At 33.9% G+C, this 27,272-nt stretch overlaps 1 protein-coding gene across 1 annotated transcript in view; it reads right to left on the minus strand.

Moving 5' to 3' along the window:
• LAMA1 (laminin subunit alpha 1) overlaps positions 1-27,272 on the minus strand; it is an 88,647-nt gene that overhangs the window by 7,967 nt on the left and 53,408 nt on the right. The window contains exons 33-57 of the mRNA XM_070940992.1: positions 26,839-26,981; positions 25,483-25,581; positions 23,284-23,395; positions 22,974-23,136; positions 21,524-21,734; positions 21,180-21,296; positions 20,934-21,097; positions 20,040-20,178; positions 18,485-18,578; positions 17,911-18,027; positions 16,447-16,629; positions 15,961-16,115; positions 14,614-14,757; positions 13,156-13,289; positions 11,626-11,776; positions 10,806-10,930; positions 9,441-9,591; positions 8,541-8,685; positions 7,378-7,519; positions 6,469-6,583; positions 6,104-6,274; positions 3,886-4,037; positions 3,178-3,363; positions 1,982-2,144; positions 532-644 (exon numbers count right to left, since the gene is read on the minus strand). Of these exons, the coding sequence (XP_070797093.1) occupies positions 532-644; positions 1,982-2,144; positions 3,178-3,363; positions 3,886-4,037; positions 6,104-6,274; positions 6,469-6,583; positions 7,378-7,519; positions 8,541-8,685; positions 9,441-9,591; positions 10,806-10,930; positions 11,626-11,776; positions 13,156-13,289; positions 14,614-14,757; positions 15,961-16,115; positions 16,447-16,629; positions 17,911-18,027; positions 18,485-18,578; positions 20,040-20,178; positions 20,934-21,097; positions 21,180-21,296; positions 21,524-21,734; positions 22,974-23,136; positions 23,284-23,395; positions 25,483-25,581; positions 26,839-26,981 (3,589 nt within the window). The remainder of the gene's footprint in view (positions 1-531; positions 645-1,981; positions 2,145-3,177; positions 3,364-3,885; positions 4,038-6,103; positions 6,275-6,468; positions 6,584-7,377; positions 7,520-8,540; positions 8,686-9,440; positions 9,592-10,805; positions 10,931-11,625; positions 11,777-13,155; positions 13,290-14,613; positions 14,758-15,960; positions 16,116-16,446; positions 16,630-17,910; positions 18,028-18,484; positions 18,579-20,039; positions 20,179-20,933; positions 21,098-21,179; positions 21,297-21,523; positions 21,735-22,973; positions 23,137-23,283; positions 23,396-25,482; positions 25,582-26,838; positions 26,982-27,272) is intronic.

Below are 27,272 nucleotides of genomic sequence, written 5' to 3' on the forward strand. Positions count from 1 at the left end.
TGAAGAAATCCATTGGAAAGAAAATAGTATAGGCAGAAACTAAGGAAAAGGAGTTATAGTAAACTGCTAACATTCCAATTTACACTTAAAATTTTGTCTATTGTAATGGGAAATAACTTTTAAAAATAGCTATGAGAAAGATCAGTGAACTTTTTTTGGCTATTTTTAAATGAAGTGTTTAATGTTAGTTTTATCTAGTTTAATAATATCTACTCTACATATGACTGACAAGGAACAATCTCAATTATTTTCAGGGTCTGCACAACCCCCAATCTTTAATGTTCAGAAAACTATCCTACTACTGCATATGTATGTAGGAGCAGGAAAAGCATTTTAAAAAATGAATGAAAAATAGGTACTTGTTATGTGGCTATAGATAACAATACAAGAATGAATGGAATTTAACAGTGCCACATAGTGTAATTCTCTGAATTGTTATTGCTTAACTTCATGTTTTCTAGCTGCACATCTAGCTGCACATATTCTATCTCACATGTAGCAATTCTATACAATAATTTAAGATATACCTACTTTTTTCTTACTGTAGACTGATTGAAAAGTAGCATTAAATGACTGTTTCTGGTAACACCAAACTGATGGGCATTGGAAATGTACTTCAGCTCTCCACTTTCTGCACACTGTTTCTGTAAATAGAAGAACTGAAGTAAATGAACTAATTCTCCATCCAATATTCATTCTCTTGTTTTATTAAATATTGACGACATACAAAATTCATGTTCAAATTATCATAATCCAAGACAACACAAGCCTGATTTTCATCTGTTCAGGCAACTGTGGTAGCTTTATTTTATTTTTTTAAGGACAACGGACCATTTTCATGTCTTTCCTGTGAGGTGGGTTGAACTCACAGACAGACAGACAGAAGGACTGGCTCTAAGTCACCCAGTCAGTTTTCATACCTAAAGCGGGACTAGAACTCACAGGCTCCTGGTATATAGCCTGGTGCCTTAACCACTACACCAAAATAGTTATCTTGCTTCCTTCAATTCCAGTAATAAGCCATACTAATTGGAAATAAGGAAATTATGTTCCATTGTTTTTGTAGGATACTAGGTTAGAGATCAGCACTGTGGTACTTCCTCATTTTGATGATCAAAAGAACTGAATTTGTGAAATATCCTCATGTTTAAAAGCAAAACTAGACCTACATTCAAGACAATCTGCAGCAGAACTGAGTACAGCTTCTATCATTTTTACATCTATGTTTATAATGATACACAATTGAAATTATACATATCTAACTTTATATACAATGATACTTATTGATCCAGTATTACAGTTGCAAAAACACACACTAATATCCAGAAATCACGAGTAAAAACCAAATAAAAATAAAATAAAATTGATTTTATTTATGTGTATACTTAATGAAAAGTAAATGAGTTAATTAAATATGGTTAATAGGATTACTTTCCCATGTATTTAATAAATTGCCCTGTGAGAGAGCAGGCTGCCCAGAAAATTGCCAGCACCTGTGCTGCTTTCTTTCCTTCTCTTTAAGCTGTCTCCCCAGTAGCAGTACAGCAAAGCTGCCTATAAAAGGATTATTGTGAAACAATGGAGGTGGGGAGGTATGTGTGTTGTTTGTAATGAAGAAAAGTAACCTAAAGTAGCAGAAAGCAGTGAGAAACTATTTTTTTTTCTAGCAGTACTCACAAGGAGCATGAGCAATAGTGGAGAAGAATGAGTAGTAGAGAATAGTGAGTAATAGTGTGTGAGTACTATGTGTGCTTGTGTGTGTTGTCTAGGCACTTGTGTTGTTGTTAACTCTTTTGTGTCTTGAATCCACCAAATTGGGGCATAGTTAAAAGAACCCATAACAAAGTGGTGGCTTTATGATTTACCTATGGTGAAGAGGTGAATTATGAAACTGAAATTGGAAAACAGGAAAAAAAAATCATTCCCAGCTTAGTTTTGCTTCATTATGATCATAAGCACAGATATAACCATCATAACATACTTCCTTAGTCTGTGAAAAAGACTTTAAAGAACTTGGCAGCATCTGTGTTTCAGATCGGATTTCAAAGTCTACTGGTTGAATAGCAGGCTTAGATTTCTCTGAAAGAAAGCAGCTGTCCATATCAACACCTTCATACCTTACTGCAGTGGTGAAATCCAGAAATCTGTATTTTTTTTTTTAAAGGAAGGGAAGGAAAGAAGAAACAAATCACAAGAAACATGAATTATTTTTCAGGCATAAGCTGAAAACTAAGAACACAAAACTATTTATCAAATGCCAACTACTTTTCTCACATATCTTTGATGTGAAATTCTAAAGAATTATCATGTTTACTCCAATCCAACACTGTGCAAGTCCATGATTTCCATGTTATATATCTATGGATCTTATTTGCTATCATGTTCCATATAAGTGACATCTTCTATTGTAGTCAATAGTTACAGAATAGTCTCAATGTCTGTAGACCAAAAATTATCCAGCTAAATATGACATTTTCTCCACTGAACAACTAATAAAATCAGATATATTTGGTGTGAAAATAAGTTCTATATATGGACAAAGGAGAATAATTTAAAATCAAATCTGTCCATTAATAAAGCAAAAGACATGGAAATCAGACCTTCTGCCTAAAAGAAGGGACCAGCCAGCCAATTGCATTTTAGACAGGAAAAAGGGAAACAAGAATTCAAACACTGTTTCACTATAAATAGACTGGCACTTGATACTCAGCATTATTTGGAATTCTTTAATAATGGTTCTTGGCTTTTCTACATAAAACACTGGATCAGAGTTTCTGGATTCTTCCATGCCTGTTAAGTGGTTTTAGTTTAAGCTTCTCTGACATTTGGCAGAGAAGATATTGATTTAAAAAATGCAGAACTATCATATCATGGTAAAAACAGTAAATGATGCCCTCCAATAAAGGAATCCTTCTGGAGATAGTATAGTAAAACCGAAGTAAAGGTTATTTTTTAAAAAAATGTAACTTTTTATCCATTAGTTAATAAAATAACTTATATAAAATATATATTCTTTAGAACTAAAGAAGCTTCTTGGAAGAGTTTTCACAGAAAAAAACCCAAGAAAATTCTATTGGCTTTTGGAAAAAGTATCTTTGGGACAACCAGGATGACTGAGAATAATAGTATAAGGTGAAATAAGAAATTTCCCATGCATGGAAACTAATTTTAACTTACTGTGTGTTAAATATCACATTAGCTATACAACCATAGAAAGAATCCATCATCATTAATCCTGAAATGCTTTCTCCAGCAGGAATTCCACCAATGAAGAGTATTGATATATTAATTGATCTGCTTTCTGCCATGAGCCCAAGTCTAATTTCTTCAGGTTTACTTTCATCCACTTGTACACTTATTACTCTGTGCAGCAAAAGAAGTGGGGAAAAAACAGAGAGAAATACAAGTCTGTAACAATTTTTTCAAGAGAATAATTTCAAGGAAGAGAAATCAAGTAAATTTTGCAATCCACCCTGAATAACTAGAGCATAAATTTGGTTCTCCAACATGTGTTAGAGACTTGCTACTGTGAGACATCAGACTTTCTAATGACTTTCTAATTAATTTCTCTTGTAGGCTTTTTTTAAAAAATACATAAGACCTGAAGGCTTCTTAGTGTAGACATCTTAAAGTTAATTATGTATTTTTATGTTCTACAAATATTTGGTAACATTCCCTTTGGAAGTCAAAGCATCTACAAATTATAAAGGGAATAATCACACACATTTTAATCAGTACCCAGACACAAAATATAATTAACACAGGAAACTGAACTACCCTGAACAACAGGAAAATATGTGATTATTTTTCTGAAATAATGTTAGTTCCTTAGACAACATAGTAGGTAGCATTAAGTGGGAATTAAATTACTACTTCAGCTTGTACCTCTTATTCCGAGTGAGGATAACTGAATGTTCTTTTCCATCACTGTAAGTTCCATTAGTAGATTTAACCAGGACCCTTTTTGCACTTGCTCGGTCACCAGCAAGGACTTGCACAGCCAAGTGACCATTCACTAGCATGATGGAGAAAAAGGGCTACAAGGAATAGGGGGGGAAGAAAAGTTCCATTATTGCTAGGCCTGTTAAAATGTGGAAAGGGGAGGAGAGGGGAAGGACATCTCTCTTTCTTCCTCTGTCTGCCTTGGAATTTTATTTTATTTTATTGTTTTATTTTTTGGAGAAAGGGTTTGACATAAAACTGTACAGGTAAGCCTCAACCTATGACAGCAATTGGAACTAGAATTCGCTAAGTGATATGGTGATAAATGCAAACGCATTTATCCTTGTAGTCCCAAATTGCCGTTGTTATCCAAATCCCATTGTCATTCGGCAGGGAAACTTCCTGCCACTTTCCCACAACCAAAGTAGAGGACACAATACAACAAGGGTCAGGAAAATGTAGCAAGGGTCAGGGAGGTTATACAAGGTTGTAGGTCGGGGAGGATTTTATTTTATTTATTATATTGCCGTCCATTTGCACATGGCGACTCAAGGCAGTTTACAGAATATAAAACCTCATATAAAAACAATAAAAGAAGAGTCATACAATAAATTAATGTAATAAAATCACCCCCTGCCCCAGCGACAGCACCTCACATGAGTCATTTAATGGGCTCCATCCTGCTCTGGCTTCCCCAGGTCCGCTGACAGGTATTCAGCGCCTTCTGGAAGAGTGTGGAGTGGGGGCCATTCTAATCTCTGGGGGAATGATGCCCCAGAGAGAATAGCCACCACAGAAAAGGCCCTTCTTCTGGGTCCCACTAGGTGTATCTCCCTTGGGGATGGGACCCGCAACATTCCCTGTCTCCCTGCTCTGATGGGTCGGGTAGATGTGATCGGCAAGAAACGGTCCCTCAGATAACCTGGACCCAAACCATGAAGGGCTTTAAAGGTGACAACCAGCACCTTGAATTGCACCCAGAAGCAAATCGGCAGCCAATGCAGTTCCCACAGGAAAGGTGATACATGTGCACGCCGGGGTTTGCACAAAACCATGCTGGCCGCTGCATTTTGCACCAACTGGAGCTTCCGGATGCTCTTCAAGGGCAGCCCCATGTAGAGTGCATTGCAATAGTCAAGATGGGAAGTAACTAGGGCATGAGTTACTGTGAGTAGGGATTGTTGGTCCAGGAAAGGGCGTAACTGGCTCGCAACCTGCAGTTGCGCAAAGTCCCTCTTGGCCACAACCGCCACCTTCTCTTTGAGCACTGAAAACCCTCAGATTATGCCCAGGGCCTGTGCATCCCATCCAAGACCAGAGGTGGCAATTCTCCCTGAGCCAACGAACCCCAAACTGAGAGCCACTCGGATATAAGTCAGAGAGAGTGACTTATCAGGGAGGGTATGCAGGCAGCACAAGGTGGATGTATAAAGATATAGTGGTGAATGGGAAAGATGTGCAGGGGTGCACAAGTGAGTGATGCAGTATGACACAGAGGGACTCAGGCAGGAAGCATAGGTGGAGGAGACTTACACCAGCAATTTGTGACCTTCCCTGCTAGCTTCCCCATTGGACTTTCTGGAAGTTGGCAGGGAAGGTTGCAGTCACATGATTGCAGGTTGCTGCAACCAGTCGGTAGAGACCTAACTTCAAAAAGTCACTGAACAAATGGCTGTAGGGCAAAGACTACCTGCTTACCATAGTGATGCGCACTCTTCTACTCAATCCATTTTTAACAGAAAAGAGAAACTGTCATTGTCTCAAAATGTTCTCAAACTTTACATGTTTATTGTACCGACCAACCCAATTTTATTTGCAGAATTCAAACAGAAGCACTCACTTATGTGAGCATCCTTATTTCTTTTATGCCACCCTAACCTTTAATGGAGTAACAGCTGATGATAAACATCTGTATTTCCTCTGAATTGAACTCAAGGTCTAGTGACTTCACAGGCTTGTAATTTCTTGGCAATAATGCAGAACTGGCTTGCCACTGCCTTCTTCCTGGATAGTCTGTGATTTTTTCCAAGCTAGACAGCAGCCCTGGTGGTCTCCAGCCCAAGTATTACCTCAATCATACCCTGCTTCACTTTTAGAGATTAGTCAAGATCCATTCCAGAAATAACTAAAAGTATAAAATTAAAGGTGACTGGGTACTCACAAGATGGACTTGCCGGCGTCTTCGTTTTGCTTCACCTTTGCTAAGCCCCACAAGAATGATTCCACTGGAGTTCTTTGTAGCAAAAGTAGCCATAAATTCAGATTCCACCAAAAGGGGTTTGGGTGGCAACTCAATGTAACCATTATGTAAGATACTAGCACTGCGTATAGGCTAGATTGCAAAAGGAAAGAAACAATCAGTTAATACATCACTCTAAATAAAAAAAACAAAAAAATAGAGCTTTTGATTATTTAACACTCAACATACTAGTCATTATAAAGTCAACATGTATGATTAATTAATTTTCAGTAGCAAACAGTTTAAATCTAGTGAACAGAACTGCTGGTATGTTTAGTATGTCTTACCTCTAGGATACAGCCTTTTCTCACACCATATGAATTTTTAAGCAAGTCAAAAGTAGATCGGGATATTTCCAAGTTCTTCATGCATCCCACGAACGTTCTGCTTTGAACCCCTTTCCTAATAAAGGAAAATACTGTGCTGTTAAAATTGAACAAAATACTGAATTCTTCATAAAAGTCAGGATGGAATCACTGCGTAATTATCTTCTGACAAATCAACACTTTTCCAACAATACTCAGAGACTACATCAATTACAAAATATAACAATAATTCAAAAAAATACAAAGCACAATAGGCAGCTTTTCTTTCCATTTGATGTTGGCAGTCCTTGTGTTCTAAATTTCTATAATGAATTTTTACGACTGATGAGTAAAACTGTCATTAGGTGTTTGTACTTTTTGTTGTTGTTTGAAACTAAGAGAAGTCTCTTTAGGTATCAGGGAAGGAAAGCAAATGAACCACAAAGTATGGCCCTTCCCCTCCTCTTCCCCATCCAATTTTCTGATGTTTATAGGGAAGGTCTGAAGTAAGAGTGGCTGATAAAGTTAGTATCTCAACCAATGGGGAACTTTGATCTATGTAATCAGGGTGGCAGGTGCTCAGGCAATTACTGTTGTTATAGTCTCTCTTTCCAATCTAATACAAAGAGACAGAAATGAAAGCTATCAGATGGCATGGATATCTCATTTCCCCTCCATGCATTCTTTTTCCTCATGCCTTAAGAAATCTCTGATCAAAAGAGTGAGTGTACGCTCCATATTAAACATGAAAGTGGAGAATTGTAAGCAAGTTTTTTAAAAACCCTCACAGTATAGTGGATATTCTTTGTTCAGAGCCTTCACTCAAAATCTGTGTTTGAAAGTACGTATTTCCTACTCTTAAGGATTTCCCTTGAACATGCTTAATTGTACCTTACTGTCCTTGATCTTGGTAATCCTCCAATGTAAATTGGGTCTTTATCAGAACGATTCAGGTCAGAGGCTACACCAGGGGATTCTCCTTGCTTGATTTCTTTAGAATTGAGGCTGTAAGCATCCATGACTGCCAAAATTCCTGAAAGATAAAAGAAATATCTAAGGTAAGCAAATAGGAACAGTTTGTAGGAATTCAGGAATTTCTATTTAAACAAACAGTGCAGAAAATGTAACTAACAATACATTGTTTTGTTAGTCATTAAAATCATTTAAACCCCACTCTCATATAGTAGAAATATGAAGCATATTATATTCATGTTATTTCAGACAGTACATTTACAACACATTTCAATTTAAACAAAATAGCAAGAAAACAATCTACCCTTCGTTATTCGACAATTGAAAGTATTATAAATATGTACAAAGAAGATTTATTTTAGGAGAAATGGTTTTCGGCTAACCCAATATGATATGATCTCAAAATTTTAGAAAAATGCCACATTATTTAATATCCACCCAGTTTTATCAGGTAATTGTTAGAAAAGTGACAATTTCAATCTTTTTTTTTTTTGCTTCAAGATAACCAACCAAGTCTTGAGATGGAATCATTTTGCTTTATAAATGTCTTGCTTTTTTCAGCTTCATCTCATTCATTGTTAAACTGATATAAAGATGTTTCGTCTAATTAAGATAATTCCCAAATACTAGAAGCTCATACAGAATCCATTAAAGACCATCATCTTAATTCACCTTTCTGCCGAATTTTCAGTTGATTTTTTTTAAAATGCTATCGGACTTGTAAACTATCAGATACTGGTAGTATTTGAATAAACCATTCAAATCGAACTTCTACCAAAAAGCAACAAAAAACCCCTGTTCATTTTAATTTTCAAAACTTTCTTGTATGTGCAGAAACCATCGTTTTGAAGTGAAAAATTAGATGAAGCAGGTCAGTTCTGCTATGTGCTTTTTAAGGTAGAACGTGCCACTTCTAATTCTTCAATTTCAGTGAAAACATGGTGCCACCTCTGATTCTTCAATCAAAGTAATAAAGGGATTGTGTCTAATTTTGATAGTCCTATGATTTAAATTTTATAATTAAAATCAACGTCAAGGACAAACACACTCAACTACGTCTGGATTGAGCTAACATATTTTACCTTCCTTTTTGTTTCGGCTGAATGAAAGTTTATACCATGTTCCATTATTGTACCGGTTTTCTGTTTTAAGTGTAAGGGGACCTGAACCAAGATCAACAGTTACTTTAATTCTGCCATCAACAAGCTCCAGAGACAAAAAATCCTTCTGCAGAAAAAGAAACAAAAGTTAGGGAAATGCACCACATTCAATGCTGTAACTATTCAACTATACAACAAGTAAAATAACCTTGGAAACTTCTAACAGTTGTATTATTATATTATTAGTTGTATTATATGAAATCAAATGTATTTCATTTGAAAATCAGAATGTGTCACATATATTATCTTGATACAAATTCTGTATTATTAATTCTATTCTGAAAATGAGGAGCTGAGATTTAGTAAAAGCTACTAACTCTCTATTATAAGTCATGACAGATTCAACGATAGTTTAGCTAATCTATCATACAATGTAATTTATGTAATTTATTTTTGAGTGTTCACTATAGCAATGTCCACATGGGGTCAACAACATCCAAATTACTGGACAATCAAATCCCACTCATTTTTATGAGAATGCTATGCATGTAACACTGCACAGGTATGCCATTCTTATAAGGCATTAGGCATGAAAGCTAACTGGGTAACTTTGGATCAGTCGCTCTCTCTTAGACCCACCCACCTCACAGGGTTATTGTAGGGAAAATAAAGGGGAGGAGGAAGGAGTATGTTCATTGCCTTAAATGACTTATAAAGTAATAAAGGCAAGATAAAAATCTAATAAATAAATAAATAGCTGATTGTTAGGCATAGGGATGAATTTATTCATTTTTATTTAGTTACTTATCAAAAAATACCATAAATACCATAAAAGATTATGGAACTGATTATATCTTTTTTGTTAAATTGGGATGATCTTACTGTGCCATTGGAAGCCAGGTATACTAAGAGTCCGTTAGTTGAAAAAGTGTTGAAAAATACAATTATCTGGGTCACAGTGGAGCGAAGTGCTTTCTCCACCACTGAATATCCACTGCCATCAAAATGAAATGAAGGATCTTCATACTGTGGGCTAGAGAAAACAAAAAAACGGAAGATTGAGACTGGCAGGATATAACTAAGTTCTTAACAAGATGCATTTTGCTCACAGAACTCTACATAACTATACTCTGTAATGAAAATCCAATTTAGCAACAGTCAAAATAGGCATCAACTGAATCTATGTGTAAAATTGCTGAACTGCTTTTTTAGCCTAGGAATAAAAGTAGTGCAAATGATCAGGACAAAATTAATTTGATGTAATTTAATGTACATCTAAATTTTGGTAAAATTGTATTAAATTAATTAAAGACAGTTTAAAAGTATATACAAGTAGAAGTGATTTACCTTTTGAAGTCTGATTTAAATGTATATATGAAACTTTCTAATATATTATTTTCCTTTTTCAGGAAAGAAGGCAATATATGAATTTCAAATATTTTCACCACATCAGTAAAATGGTCACATTTAAAAAGCAATATAATAAACCTTTTTATAGTGTCTTCAGCAATTTAAAGGAGAATACTCTATTATCAGTAGCCATAACTCTACTGTTTATTAGGATTCTGCAAAACAGATTTATAAAATAATCATCTATCTCCCTCTGCTGGTTAAAACATATTTATACAGGTACGAGCCTTTTTTAAATTGGTTTTGATATAAAATGATCATTTACAGAATTATCTCTGAATCATCTCTTAGCTCGGAGGAAATCCAGAAGGTAATTTTCAAGAGACATCATTACAACAATTTAAAAACAGGAAAACAACATTGAAGTCCAGGAGCACCCAAAATGGAACATGATATAGAGGCATTTGTAAAAAAAATCACCCAAAAATTGAATGTACAATAATGCTTTTACAACCTATCTACAAATTTGCTTGCCTTCTGAACAGGTAAATTCCCCATCTAAGTGTGCTTTGACAGAAATGCCTTGCCTCATCTTTATTTCACAAGGCAGGTCAGAAGGAAAGCTAGAGGGTCCCATGGCATTCTTCACTTCCGGATTGTGATAGATGATCCAAACAATTAGAAAGATCACTTATTTTTTTAAGTTGCTTTATAGTGATCAGGGAAACCCTAATTAGATTTATAAACGCCTCAAGTACTCCATATGGCCATAGGCATAGTTTTCAAACCCTAGGTACTTGTAGGCCCCAAATTAAATTCCTTTATCTATTGCCTCAGATGATGATATACAAAATAAATAAATAAAATGGATATCAGCAGCTATTTTCTAGTTCTCACCTTCCAAAGCATCCAGTGCACTTGCCTTCTCTTTCCATAAAATTCCAAAGTCCCACTGGTCTGCCATTCAGGAATGTCTCCCCAATGCACCCTTTGAAATGTGTTACCTTAATTGATGGTGATTTCTATAGAACACAGAACACATTTACAGTAAATAAAATAAGCATTGGCTATTTCAAATTCCTTCAGATACACAGTTACAAAGGTAATCGAAAAAAAAGTTTGATTTATTATTCCCTGCTCTTTTATATATATATATATAAAAATCGGATCAAACAAAATCAGTTAATAGAACGATGTTTTATCTGAGCTCCACTGTGGAACTCTACTGCATTTGAGTAGCCATAGTCCGCACTGCAAAAATGAGACAATGGTATTTAATTCAAATCAAGTTAGTATTGACTAACATCATTAATCCCCATATATGTAATAACTTTCATCTATCTCCGGTGGTATCCTCAGGGACTTGCTGCTTTTGGCAGTATTGCAGCACAATACTGCAAAGTCTGTTCCTGTGTGTGTGTTTGCAACAACATATGTCCAAAAGAGAGGAACTTGAGTCTTGAAATTAGTTTCATGAATTTGTCCCCTAGCCCACCCCTTGTTCCACAAGGATGGTGCAATTTCTCACATTAAAATTATAGTCACTGGCAATTTTTTAAAGGACTTTGGTTTACAAGAACAAGCAACCTTCATATAGATGTCTTTCTTTTCATTTCTGAATATTTGACAGCTCTTACAGGTTCATCACAGTGAAAAGGAAATCATGTTTAATATTCACCAACTGAACTATCACAATATATTACAGTAAACCGTTCACCTTGATTTGTCCTCCAAGTCCACCAATGAACATTAGAGTTGACGGATTTACATCTAGCACAGTGGCTGTTCCAGGGGAGGTGGCACTTCTTCTGATGGGTTTCTGAGGCGAAGTAGTCTCCTCTACACTCAGAGTGCCAGTTTTTCCAAACCTAAGTAGAAAAATAATGAAGGAACTAAAATAGTTAAATCTGCTAACTAGTGTTACACATAGCAGTTTAAGAAAAAGATGCAAATATTTATATAGTTGATGGCAACTGTTCTAAATACCTTATCATTTAGATGTTATTTACTGATTTGATTTACCGTATTTTTCTGACTATAAAACACACTTCCCCCCACACCCCTAAAGTGGGTGGAAATGTCTGTGTGTCTTATAGAGCAAATATTGTAGCAGGGGCAGGGAGGGGGGTTGGTGTGGCGCCAATTAGCTGTTCTAGGCTGCAGGGATAGATGAGGTTTCAGCCTGAGCCAAAAAAATGATGATTTACAAAAATTCCTCAAACAAGATTTGGAATGGTGTCTATTTGGAAATAATTGTTTAGAATTTTGGGCGATATAGTAGAATGATAAATGTTTAAAATAAGATTTTTTTTCTTTTTTTCTTTTCTTTTTTTAAGATGTAAATGGATAAAATTTAGAACAAAATTGGTTGAGGAATGTGAGTAATTTTACCTATTTTATACCGGATCAAATCCTTGCTCTAAAAAGATGTATTTTATGTTGTATGTCTAAAAAAATAATAAAAAAATAAAAAAAATCCTCAAACAGCATTGCCTCTCTTTCTTAATTCCAAGAGGATACCAATTCTAATACAAGTAACTTTAGGTCTGCACAATGAATGCTTTTTAGTCTGTCTATCTCATAGAATTGACACAGCCTTGACATAATGGTGATATTTTTCAGCTTAAAAAGTACCTGGGAGTCAAATTGCATTAAGCTACATAAATTGCAAAAGCCATTTAAGTGAGTTTCTGTGGTAGTCAGTCTCCCTGCTTCTAGTGTAACTCTTTAATGAAGGCTCCTGGGCTGAGAGAGAGAAATTGGCCCAGTGAGCTTTCTTATCTGTGGATAATTAAAAGGCTCCTCTCTTCTACTCCAACCCCTTAACTATTGTACCACACAGCTCTCAAAATATCTATGTCTGTATTGGGTTCTGTGATTATGTGTGACTTATCAGCATTAAAGTCAATATGTTTTTACATTTGGGAGAATGAAGATGGGTTTTAAAAGGCAGAACGATTACTTTATATTTTACAAAGGTTTAAGGCATCACTTTCAACATTTAAAATTGTTGAATGTGCTCAAAATTTGGTATTAACTAGCTGTTGAAATTACAAAACCAATAGTATCTATATATCTCTGGTTTGTATCTGTTTATCTCTTACATCATTTTATGATAAATACCTTTATCAGATAAATTAAACTATTATTCTAAAAATGCGAAAAGCTGTTTATTCCCAATACAGTTTACCTTTTCTAGATATCTGATGTCCTACATAGATAGTATCACATCTATAGTATTTTTTACCTTGTAGCATGTATTCTATGCCACTTGTTGTTGTTAATAGATAAATCAGGATATTCCAATCTTGTTGATCCAGACCCCAAATCCCACAAGAAGGCCACCTTGCCACGTCTCATCTCCACTGCCATGAAATCAGTCTAAGAAAAAGTTTGTGAATATTAAAGGACCAACATGTCTAAAAGTGTTCTAAAGTTTTTAAAAATCTTTTTAAAACAACCTCAATCATTGTGATTCCATAAGAGAAACTATAATCACAATCATTTTAATTTTTACTTTACCTTTCTGGTCTTGTGAAGGAAAACTGCTGTGAAGTGGGCTATCTCAAATACAGCAACTTAAATATGATATATACTATACAGCTGAAAGTAGCCAACCACAAAAAACACATTGGAAAGCCCAGGGAAAAAATAATATAAGGTAATATTAATGCCGATCACAGTCATATTTGAAAAGTCAGTAGGATACACAAAGTGTGCTAAACTTTTCCAACTCAATTTTAAGAACTTAAAATGAAGTGAGGGACTGTTAGACATTTTGCTTGTAAATGAAGCATTCAAGAAAAAAACATTTTGAAAATGTAAAGACCACATACAATTATATAGGCTTAATTAACCACAGAATCATTTAAATGAACATACTGTACCTCTAACTCTACTATAAAGTACAAGCCATGTAGTTAAAGAACAAATTAGTATTGCATAACTATAAACTACTATAAAAATCAATCCAAATTAACTGTACCAATTGAGATACAATTGATTATAATTAACTGATTGGTAGCAATTGTGATGGTAAAAAATGCAAAAAGAAAAGAAAAGATAGCATTGTTTTTTGAAATTCACGTAATTTACTATTGAAATTCTTTTTTCCAATTGAACAGCTACCTACTGCCACCTATAAAGGTTAAAGGAAATAGGGTTTCATTACCTTATATATAGATTTCTACTGACCATCATAGTTTACTTCATGTAAAAGCAAAAAAGTATCTTTAGATGTATCAAATTATGGTTTGTATAATATCTTGTCATTTGGCCATGCTTCTGGCCTCATGAGAATTAGTCCATATTTCACGTCCAGTTTTAAGAATCGTATTTTCTGATCATTAATGTTTGAATATTTAGGATACTAAATTTAAGAGAATATTTATTACTGACCCACTGAAGTCTGACATACTTGAAATATGCAAGAGATTGCACCCTTGCCTTTCATAATAACCCCAAATATTATGCAACATTATTTCATTATCTCATATATTAAGAAATATTAAAGTTGCCACTATACTCATAAACATGGCCAAAAAACCCTCTTTTATAACCACTGAAATTGACCACTGAAATGTAACTTATTTGTTGTATGGATGTCAGATAATATAATTCAGTAGAAACCCAATGTAACTCGGGACTAATAGTTGGTAAAGTACCAAGCCTATAGAAGAATTGAGATATAAAATCCTTTACTTACTTTACCACTGCTACCCAGATAGAACAAAAGATTGTCAGGTTCCATTGTTTTAACATTTAATGTTAATGTATTGTAGTTAGTAGATAATATCTGGGGTTGGTAGGCCCGAATACAGTCTTTTTCCACAGATACTGCAACTTTAATCTGACAAAAGGAAAAACAAAAAACTTACATAATGCAGGTATAATTTACACCCATACGTATACATTTAGAGACACATAATGGATATCATAGAAATATTATTTCCATTAATGAATAAAATACTTGACATAATCAATATGCTGACTCTATAAACTGCTTAGAGAAAGCTGTAAAGCACCGTGAAGCGGTATGTTAAGTCTAAGTGCTGTTGCTATTGCTAATCAGATGTATGAGTCAATAAGATGGGCAGCATATAAATTTATTAAATAAAAAATAAAATAAACCAATGGGAGGGAGCATCTTTCTTTACGTCTTTATATTTCACCAAAATCACGAATGGTATTTCTATATGTTGCTGGTGGAGGCTGCTCTGTATATCCTACAATGCAAAACATATTGAGGAAATAGTAGATAGTGGAAAACAATGCATGTTTTTTCAGGACCTTGGTTAGTTGTACTTGATTAGGGACTTATGTTCCCTAAGATGTGGGAAATAGCTGATTGAAGCAAAAGCCACATGCAAAGTATAGCTTCTGAGAAAAGACTGGAACAGATGGATTAGGTAGTTCCTAAGGTGATAGTTTTAGGAGGGAACAGGAATTTTTGAATCGTTGAAGACAGCACTATGCAGAATGGATTGATGAAGGGTCCTTAGTGCTCTCTGAACTTGGTTGTTTTCTTGCAGATGTTTCATTACCCAAACTAGGAAAACATCATCACTGTTAGTTATCATTTAGCACTGATGATGTTACCTAGTTTGGACAATGAAATCTGCAAAAAACTACCAAATTCAGAGAGTTCCAACGACCTCTCATTTCAAACTTGAGCTACAAATAGTCTCCTTTATTAGAAAGAAATGAAGAATGTCCTGGGATGAAAATAGAGAGATGCAGGAAGGCCATTGAAAGCTTTGACAATAGAATCAGTAGTTTGTACTAATTAGTAGTCTCATACATTGCATGCACCTGTTCTCTTTGAAACTGCATTTTTGAAACTGAAAGATCATAGGTAGCCATGGAAGTGGAAGAAAAATACAAGTCCTTTCCTCCCTCACTATCTACCATAGTAATAGTAGATACAACTATTTAGGGAACATATGTACTTTGACAGTTATAGTTTATTACAATGATGCAACTATTTAGGATATATCCTGGAACAAAATAGCAGTTTCTTTTCTGGAATACACAAAAAAAGTTAGATGCTTACAGAAGCTGCCTGTTTACGAGCCTGGTTTATGAGCTCTTTAATTTCAGAGATGTTTCTGCTTAAATTCTCCTCCAATATTTTTAGAGGTTTCAATCTTCCATATAACAGACCAGCCTGGATTTCAACTTCATTCACTTTTTTTTCAGCTGATGCTGCTGCCAAAACAGAAGTGGAGATATCCTGAAAAAGAGTTTTGGGGCAATTCTGCTAACTATTTATTCTTGTTTTAAACTGCAAATGAATAATGAATACACATACAAAAAAATATGTAACTAAGTACATTTAATTTTTTTTACTGATTTTTCATTCAGCCTTGCTAGTCTGAAAATGTCAACTTTCAAACAAAAAAGATAGCAAATCTCATCACAAGTATACTAGTACAAACTGCTTTCAATGTGAACAGGATAAAGAATGCTTTAGGTTAAAAATTAATCCCACTCTTGCATGCAGTAACATTTCTAGTAAGCAATCAAGCAGCAAACCTACCAGCATTTGTTGAGTCAATTATAAGTGCATTTGTTTTCTGCAACGTATCATTAACCTTAGACAATGCAGATGAAGAATTCAACAGCTTCTCACTAAAACCGTCAGTATGGCTTATACCATTAAGGGCAGTCAAATTAGCAGAAATAGCCAGCCTTTTTATTGCCAAAATATTTTTATTAGTATCTGCAACAAATGATCAACATAAATTTGATTATCTATCATCATGCTTGCAAAGAGTAGAAGACTCATTTTTTGAAATTTGGTTACTATCACCCTCAGGAACAAAATGAACCTAGTACAGAAGATCTGTGATCAGAATCTCATATTTATTTTAATTCCCTAAAGTGTAGCCTACTCTGATAAATGCAGTAGTATCTTATGTCTGTAATTGAACAAGTAATCTCAGCATAAAAACCCCCTGGATGCAGTATGCCTGCTCACTTCGTTTAGTCACTGATCCCCTATTATATGGTGGGACTATTGAAGTTCATATAAATTGAAATAAAGGCTTTCCACATGACTGTTCACTATCACATAAACTGGTCAGTTTACAATTAAATGAACACAAGAATAATCAGACTCTGCTATATAACTATCAAGGTTTGGAATTAGGAAACGTGAGTCTGCAAGCAGTTCATTTGCTTTTGTACTTTGGGCATAAAACGATCCTAATTATCTCAACAATCATTCTAATGTGACACCTGTCAAATTAACAGTTAAATTTAGGGTTCTTTTTAATCCCTATATCCAAATGTCCTGAATTGGTTTTTGTTTTTAATCTTAAAGAATTGACCATCAAAACCCGAGTTAATGTGGAAAAACTAAAGTTATACATATAGTTATACATATAAAAGTTATTCATATAAACATTATATGATTTTTTTTCATTGCGGTTTTCTTTTAGCTCCGGTATATTAACTAGGTGACATCTATTACAATGAAGAAGTAAAAGTAGTATTATCTTGAAAAAGGAAATGAATAACATTTCATCTATTTGTTAATACAAAAAACTGCTACTATGAAGCTTAATACAACTGGTTATTACTTATACATGCAGTGTTAAATTATGGTTTATTGGCCGTGAAAAAGACCAATAAAATACCATTCAAATCTGCAGTCCTATTTCAGCATGGCTAGGTTTCAGAGCTTTAATGGGCAGAAATCCAGCCAATGAATCTTTGCTTAGACGATGCACAGCAATGTAATTTCCTATTCATTTTTTTTCTTTTTTCTTTTAAATGAACGAGAACATGCTGAAAACAGCAACCATATATTGTCCTCTTACACACATGCAATAAATAAATAAATAAATAAATAAATAAATAAATAAATAAATAAATAAATAAATAAATAAATAAATAAATAAATCTGAAATAAAAAGTTCAGATTTTCCTGTGGTGATGAAGTTAAATAGATGTACTTTCTAGAATGAAGTAGAATGTTATCAAGATGAACTTCCCTTACCTCTGGGCAATGCAGTCAGCTGAAGTAGAGAATCATTAAACCTTTTAGCAATTCCACTGGCTTTCGCTTTAAGTCTTTCCACTTTTATATTAATTTCATTTAACCCTGACCTGAGTCCTACAAAGAAAAATAGTTGTAAATCCAAAGCAGATTACTTTTTGTAAGAAACTAAAAGCAGTGAATTGTGCCTTACATAATCTGTACTCTATATGCTAAAAAGATACCTATTCAGCAGATGGCTATATATAGGTTAAACTAATGAGCAAAGCCAAATGTTGCCAGGAATCACACATAAAAAAATGCACTAAAACATAATTGCCGCCTGTGCCAAATAGGTGGCTGTTTTATTGCTTCCAGGAGGATAATTTGTATGTGGCCCAAGTTTATAGGTTCTTTATTACAAAATTTCTCATGCTAATATACAGCAACCAATATTTACATCCTGCAAACGTGGAGTAAGCACCTTAATTTTATTAGCACAAGAGTCTTGTGATGATAAAAGGTCTAACATTTCCCGGTAAGCTTCATTACTGAGCAAAAATTAATATCTCAACCTATATGTAATGAAACCTACCATCATACTTCTTGTGAAGACGTTTTGCATCAGTTAAGACTGTCGAGCCAAGCTGAAGAACATTTTTCCCAGTAGTGTTAAAGGGCCCTCTTTGCTTAAAACAATCACAAAACAAGAAAACATTATTTATGCGGAAAAAGCAATATTAATATTACATGATTCAAGCATAAGATACCCCCAAAATAAGACCTCCCCTGATAATAAACCCAATCGGGCTTTTGAGCGCATGCGCTAAAATAAGCCTCCCCCAAAAATAAGCCCTTCCTGAAAATATTTAAACACAGAACTGGAAATCAGGTAAAATGGCAAGAGGAGCCCCATCTTGCTCCACACGCCCCAAAATAATAAGATCTCCCTGAAAATAAGGCCAAGCGTTTATTTAGGAGTTCAAAAAAATATAAGACAGGTCTTATTTTTGGGGAAACACGATAATTTTGGGAAAACCCTGTTATATGTTATGTGGCTATAAAAAAACTCATTTCTATAGTTTTATATCATTTTTAGCTTAAGCTTCCAATCTCAAGTCCTATGATCAAACACATCAGATATATTAATATGAGACATGAGACAGAAAACCATAAAAACATATCTTCACATACATAACATGCAACTATATTAGAAATAGGGTATTGTGAAGATCATGAATGCTTACTAAAATGTTTTGCTAAAATGGCCTTGTACAGATGTAGTTGATTTTCATCAACACATTCCATAGCTGCTGCTGTGGCTTGGACTTGTTCCCAGAGATCCCGGGGTTGCACCAAATGCTTACATTGTGCATAATTATTTGGATTTCTGAGAACTTTGACCTCGAGAAGAAGGGTCTCATCCCTTAACCCATTTACACAGTAAGAAAAAAAAAGATTATGCCAAAGGTTAGCCAGGTGTCACAACACAAAGATTAGGTCTGCCTAAAACTGAAAACAGTTACGCTTTCCAATTCTTTTCAATGGATTGAATTTCTTAAAAGGAAAAGTAAGGAGATACAAGTACAAATAAGGAGATACTTATCATTCCTTGCTTTCATTATGTTTTCAGAAGATCGGAAAAATATTGAGTTTTTATAAATTCCAATACAGAGCTTTCAACAAAGAAAAATTATGATTGATGAACAAGCTTTTGAACAAGTCAGAAGCTACTTCCATTGTATGCAGTGGTGCTTATTTTTTGTAAAGCTTACATAATTTCATAATTAGAAAGAAAATCTGGGCATTGTAGTTAGCCATTAGAACATTCCAAAGCCTTTCATTTATTTGAGAAAGGAAACAAATTCATGTGTAGGATTTTTAAAAATCTGATATTGTGGGGTCCAAGCTATACATACTCAAGACACAGCTGCTTTAAAGAGTTGCATTAGAGACACAGGTATTTTAATGAGGCAACTCCACACATTTTTTTCAGGTTTACTTAGAAAAATGTAGGTCCTTTAAAAAGATGAAGGGTTTCATTCCCAGATGTTCCAAAACATCTCTACCATGGAAGTTTTGAATGATGAATATCCATATTGAAGAATGTATACATGTATTGATCTTACCCAGACTTATTAAGCACTCACCACATGTATTGGTTCATAGATAATCTTAGTGATATCGCTTGCCAGGTTCTCTGCACTTTCAACTAGATTTCTGATAGTAGAGTACACATGGACAGAATTTGTCACATTCACAGTCACATTTCTAACATTCAAAAGGCCACTGCAATAGAAGATGAAAATTATATCTTTTGCATAGAATTTAAACCTATTAAAATACTAGAACCTAGAACCTATTTTAAGCCTTATATTTGGAACAGTTTTTTATTTATTTTATTGATTAAATTGCTACAATGGCCATCTCGCCTAAATGACTCAGTGATTTACAACAACATGCACTTGAAAAAAAATAGCATTGCATTCTTTTAAAAACATAGAATGTAAGTTGCATATTGAACAATACATTGCCTTTCATTCCTAATGCAGTCATTAATTCCAGTGTCCTGTCACAATTGAAAGTTTATTTTCCTGAATAATTATATGATATTCTAAATGAAGCAGCTTATGCATTTCAGTTTCAGTAATACTTTGCCTATCTATATGTAGTAATTAAATATGTTAGAGCTTAGTATAAAAGAAACATATAAATTCAGAAGAGCTGCAGCATCAGTATTGGTTACAATTGCTGAAGAAGGAAATTGTGACCATCAGTTTGAAGCACTTGTCATAACTTCATGTATAACATGCATATAGAATCTATGTCCTTAAAATTCTACGTGTGCCGAATTCATAATTGATTTCTGGTTTGAATGTAAGGGTTGAATTCCATACTTTAGGCTGGAAGTTTTATATTTCCTATGTAAAGTTTTGTGTCTAATAATCTTTGAGGCAGAAAGCCATTTCTAGTAGACATTTTAGGCACTACAGACTGTCTACGATCTATTTAAGTAAAACATAACCTAATGATGACACTCTTACCTGTCTAATGCATGAGCATTTTTTTCTAACTCAGCAGCATGATCTTCTGTTTTATAGACAAGTTCAAGAGCACCTCGAGTAGACATCTGCATAACCAGGTCATCCACATGTTGTCTTAATTTACTATTCCATAACATCAATTCATCCTGGTGGATTTCTACATCCTAAATATTCAAAATCAGTTAATATCATATTATGGTTAATTAACTATGTATAATTTAAGATTATGAGTGTTCAGTGACTTACAGATGTAGAATTAAATATATCCCTTGCAAAGGCAGCAGCAGCAGTTGTTTGGATTTTTCCTTCTTTTATCAGTGTAATAGAGAGCTCCTCATCTTCTTTAACATTCAGCTTTTTATTCTGAATACAATATTGGGTATAATTAACACTTTATGTCAGCTATTACAGAGTAAGTATATCTTACATAAAATCCCTTTATGCTTAAAAGGATGCAAATGTTAAGTATAATATACTGTACTTTGCCTAATGCTAATATTAAACCTAATTTTTTTCTTTAAAGACTATTTTACACACTCAGACAAATCTACTATAAAATCATGTGAAATATGTCGCGAGTCTCTTCTTACATTTAACTCATTGAGGTTGTTATTAATAAGAACAAGCAGACGTCTAGCCTCTTCAGTGTTACTGTTTGCTACGTTCATAACATCTTGGGCTTCTTGATGTTTGGTGCTATGGTCAGATAAGGCACGTTTTGCTGCTTTTTGAAAGTCCTTAATTTTTTGCTGTGGTCTCCAATATTCTCTCTGGATTTGTGTCAGCAATTTTTCTGCACCTCTAATAAATATAGAAGACATACACAAAGTCATATAATCCTCTTGAAAGTAAAAGCCATTCTGGAGGAAGTTAAGATCTGTCTCATATAGCTAATGAGAAATTTGACTATTGTTTACTTACATTGTTTGTAGCCATTCTATAAAATCATTATTCTAGGATTACAGGCTAGTGCTTATGATATAAAGTGCAAACTTGCATTTAATCTTGGCTTGTTTGACTGGACTAAAGTATGACTTGTGTTTGAATATCACAAGATGTTATTCCCAAAATATTTAAAGGAAAGGAGATAAAGAAACTATCTCCTATTTAGTGACAAGACCATGAACATTCTGTGCATTCTTAAAGCACTTTTTCAAAAAGGAGCTGGACTTCTTGAAGATGTTTTGCTTCTCATCCAAGAGGCTTCTTCAGTTCTGAAGAAGCACCTTTGGGGCAACCATGACCTGGATGACTGAGAATCTCCATAAGACATTCTGTGCATTCATATCCCAAATTGTTAAACTTATCTGTTTGGTATAAAGTAGTGAATGCACTTAACTTTTATTCTTGCCATGAAAAATCAGTGGAAAAGTATCAGAACTCTTGATGGAAATCAAGAGACCTTTTCTTGGATGGCATCTTCTTGACTATAACTTTAAGAATATTTCTGAATTCTTTTATATATATTTTACAAATTTATTTCATACATTAAATCAGGTTTTGTTATTTTCTGTTTTTTTTTTTTTTTTACAAACTCCCATTTTGATATTTTGTCTAAACCTATACAAAATTACATTAAAACACAGTTTTGGATTTTATCACAAGCAAAATCTTGGCTGTGGTTCTCAGTTAAATATCTTTGATATATATCCCAATAAGAGAAATTTTACCTTCTACTTCTAACACTTCTAACTTCTAATCTAAATTCTAAATCAATTTACTCTAAAGACAGCTTGAAACAATTTATCTGCATGAGGTATGAATTATGTACAATAGACCGTTTAATTCTGCAACTGGAAAAATTTAAAGCACATATGAAAATCAATGAATCATGTTATACCTTTAAAAAATTAAGTATTCTAATTTTAGTGAAAATCCCCTGTTGTTTGATGACATTAAGCTTTTAATTTGATTTAATACATTAAGCATTTTAGAAATTACATTTAGCAATTCATTCTTATCATAAAGGTCAGATACATTTTTCTTTACTTGTCTTAAATATTAATTATGAGCACTGCAGCAAGCCACAAAAAGACTTACTTTAATTCACGTATACTATTTTGATGTAGTTGTTGGAAATATCTTCCACGCATTATGTCCAACATCATGGGAATATCATCTTGCAATTTCTGAAGTGTTTTATTTGATTGTGGGAAATCACTATCTACTGTTGTATTAAGAGTAGCTGCCATTTCTACAAGCACTTGGTGGAGAAAGAAAAAAAATAATTGGGAAGAAAAAAGGATTTAAAAAATCACTTTATACAAATGCAGGAACAACAGATTTTTATTTATAAATATCTTATTCCTACTCCAAAATTATAACATCCCCAAGCCAATCACCACATTACCTTTAATATTTGCCTCCAATGTGTTGATAAATTTAGTCAATTCTTTACTCTTGCTCAAGGTACCTTCTGAAGCATTGTTGAGATGTTCTCCTCTTTCTAGTATTCTTGTTAACTAGTACAAAAGCAAATATATATTTTTTATGAAATACACTATTGAAATTGTGGCTCTTAATTAGTGTAACAAAGAATGAGGAACATATCTACAATTGTGACTCTGTTATATGCAAATCTTTTTATTTTGTAAAAATAGCATTTTATATTATTCTTACCAAATCAATACTGCAGAAAGAGTAAAATGTTTCAGATATTTAACATCTATGTTAAAAAAAAAATAAGTGGAAAAGTAATGGCATTTATAAATACTTGCATAGAGGAGATAATCTTATATTCCCTAAAAAAAGCTTAACAGAGCCAGTGAAAGGTAGAGGTAGAAGTTTTTGCTGCAAATAATGAAAAGAAATGATTGGAGAAGGGAGAAACTACCATGCACCAGAAGATGTGTAAGAAGATCCTAAGTGAAGTAGAGATCAGGATTCCATGAACGTAGGCAAAGGCATTGAACTCAATAGCATTTATTCTAAAGTAAGCATGCCAGGATGTCCTTTTTGTTATTTCATTAACTTATTATCATCTCTACAGCCTAATTGATCCTCATTCTTTTTAGAGCAAGAAAAGTAAGACTCTTTTGACAGTACTTCTAAATTTCTTCGAGCTGCTAAGTAGACTGGACTAAGCAGCAACTAATGCTGGACTAAGCAGCAATTTAGGAATAAGAACTACTAAACTCTGTGCAACTTACTACAAAGTAAAGGGTGATTAGGCCTAGGTTCAAACCCTTTCTTGTGGTTTTCAGACTTCTTTTCTTTCTCTTTTGTCCTTCCCCATGCCTATTTCAATCTAATTGTAATTATTGTTGCAGGGGGTGTATGTGATTATATTATACGTGAATTGAGAGATATGAGAGAACAATTAATTCTGCAAGTCTTTTTTTTTACAAACAATTAATTTTAATCAATGTATTAATATTAGCTGATTTATTTTCTTAATTTTCCGTGTTTTGGAGTGCAGTATACACACAGACACATATCTCACACTTTCACATCTCACACTTCCATACATGCACACTGCTAGGGCAGAAAAATATCAAGGATGGGTTTCAGCTGAGCTGAATCCCTAAGGTGGCCAAAACAAAACAAAACAAAACAAAACAAAACAAAACAAAACAAAACAAAACAAAACAAAACAAAACAAAACAAAACAAAACAAAACAAAACAAAACAAAACAAAACTGTATCAAAACACATAATAATCACAGATAATTAGAACTGCAGAAAAAACAATTGCTACCAACCTGCCTTCCATTGAGGACCTGTATGCTGCATGAGTCAAAAAGAGCGCTGTGAAAATATTTACAGACCCCTCACTTCCTGGACATAAACTGTTTGAACTACTATCCTCAAAACGAAGCTAGAGGCATTGCACACCAGAACAACTAGACACAGCGACAGTCCTCCCCATGCCATCACTCTGCTAAACAACCAATTCCCACAACATTGTCAAACTACTTATTAAGGCTGTATTACTATCTTTCCTATTATCTATCTCCTTTTCTACTTATGACTACAACTTTGTTGCTTGTATCTTTATGATTTATATTGTTTTATTTAGTTTCCTAGTATGACTTTTGTTGATTGCTTATTTAGTATCCTATGACTATCACTAAGTGTTGTATCTTACGATTTATGATGAATGTATTTTTATGATGACTATAATCATGATTTATCACTTATAGCTTTTATGTACACTGAGAGCTTATGCACCATAGACCAATTCCTAATGTGTCCAATCACACTTGGCCATTAAAGAATTCTATTCTGTTCTGTTCTGTTCTGTTCTGTTCTGTTCTGTTCTGTTCTGTTCTATTCTATTCTATTCTATTCTATTCTATTCTATTCTATTCTATTCTATTCTATTCTATTCTATTCTAGATAAGCTTTACAGTAAATATGGAAAATTCCTGCTTCTTTTTTAATTATGGAACAGGTTTTCACCCAGTAAATATAGAGCTAAACATTTACAATTACCCGGTTCAATTCAATGTTGTTGTAAATCTTCTACTTGCAAGTCTACTTTTACCAATTTTTACTTTACCTATTTTTCTAATAGGTAAGCTTAAACTTGAAGGCACAAAATTCCTACCTCTTTGTAGTACTGATACGAAACATTTGATATTGTATCAAGATTGCCATTCATAATTTTCATTAAAGAGTTTGGACTTCCTTCAACGCCCAAAGATTCCTGGAAATAAAATGTGTATGCAAACAGCGTCAGGATTGGAGACAAGGATTTAAATTTAGACCTTTTAGCGTGCAATTATTCCCACTTAAGTGCTTTAACAGTCCTATTCATCAAATAACTTTCCTAGAAAACTTCAAAATGTCTATATAATACCTAAGCAATTTGTTGGAATATAATAGAAAATGAAATAAAAACTATATTACATTGGTATGTAACTGAAACTGATCAACATGTGAGATTTTGATTCAGTCAAGATGTCAGTGAGACAGTCTAAAAAATATTAAGTTACAGATTCAATTGATGAATCTTGGAAAACCTGAATCTGTAATAACATTTCAATGTAAGTTTACCAGTGCTGTACAGTGATCCAGATTTGAAGGGCATAATGTGATTTAGAACTCGCATAAGCACAAACATAGCACCTCTCAGGAACACCTTAAAACAAATCAATATTTCTTAAGAATCAGTGATGAAGGAAAGGGCACTGGGAGCATCCACATATGCTCCCGTTCACATGTTGCACACTGTGCAACATGTGAATGGAAGCATATATTGGGGCACAATGATTAGAATGCAATATTGTAGACTAACTCTGCCCCAGGATTTCGATTTTGACCAGTTCAAGATTGATTCAGCCTTCCATTCTTCCATGATCGGCAAAATGAGGACCAGATTGTTGGACGCAATATGCTGACATCTGTAAACAACTCAGAGAGTACTGTATGGCTATATATACAACTATGGAGTGCTATATACATCTGAGTGCTATTGCTATTGCATAGCTGCATGTCTAACTACAAAACTGCCCCTCCCAGTTTTATTACAGAATATTTGAAGATTTTTTATAAAAGCAATTATATAAGTAATTATATTAATAACAACTTAATTCTTATTAGTATCATCATCACTGAACATTAGAAATTTAACATGTGAAAGGATAGTCTCTTTCCAGTAGATAACACATAGATTAATTTTGATACACTTTATATAGGATTTACAGTAAGACAGAAAGCTGTTCCTTAACCATAACACCTGACAGAATCAGCCCAGCTCCCAACCATGGCTTATTGGGCGGCAGGTTCAGAAGAGTTGATTCCATAGAATTATGTCTAATTAGAAATAGTGTTTTATCAAAGAAGGCAGAAGAACCAATCAAACCATACTTAAAATAGGCCAGTGGTAACCAATATATTAATCTTCAGCTACCTACAAAATAATATAAACTGCAATGTTAAAAATAAGCAACAGCTTACACACCTTTAAATGTTTTGTGGCATTTTCCAAGTCTGAAAGTGCTCCATAAGGTGCCAAGATAGCACCAGTGAAGTTTACCAAAAGCATAGCTTTGCCAAAATTATCCAGATCATTCAACAACCGCCCTGTACAGTCATCATCACAAGCTGAAGAAAGAATTTCTAGATATTATTTTCAGCATAATACACATATTTGTATTGATGCTTACATTAAGTTTTGTATACTCATGAACTAAACAGAAAGTGAAAAAAATCCCAAAACAAAAAAAGGAGAGCCCTCACATTTGTACCCCTTTAAACTAATACAAGAATGACTACCTTTGTGATGTCTCTTTAGAGTCTCATGTTTGGGCTCCAAAAATAAGGGGGAAAAACCATATAACTTCAGAAACTCTTTCATGGTTAGATTATCATCATATACATGGTTACAATTTTTTC

This window comes from Pituophis catenifer, unplaced genomic scaffold (assembly GCF_029215685.1).
Source record: "Pituophis catenifer annectens isolate HBS135680 unplaced genomic scaffold, rPitCat1.0.hap2 SCAF_3, whole genome shotgun sequence".
In the NCBI taxonomy this organism is placed as follows: domain Eukaryota; kingdom Metazoa; phylum Chordata; class Lepidosauria; order Squamata; family Colubridae; genus Pituophis; species Pituophis catenifer.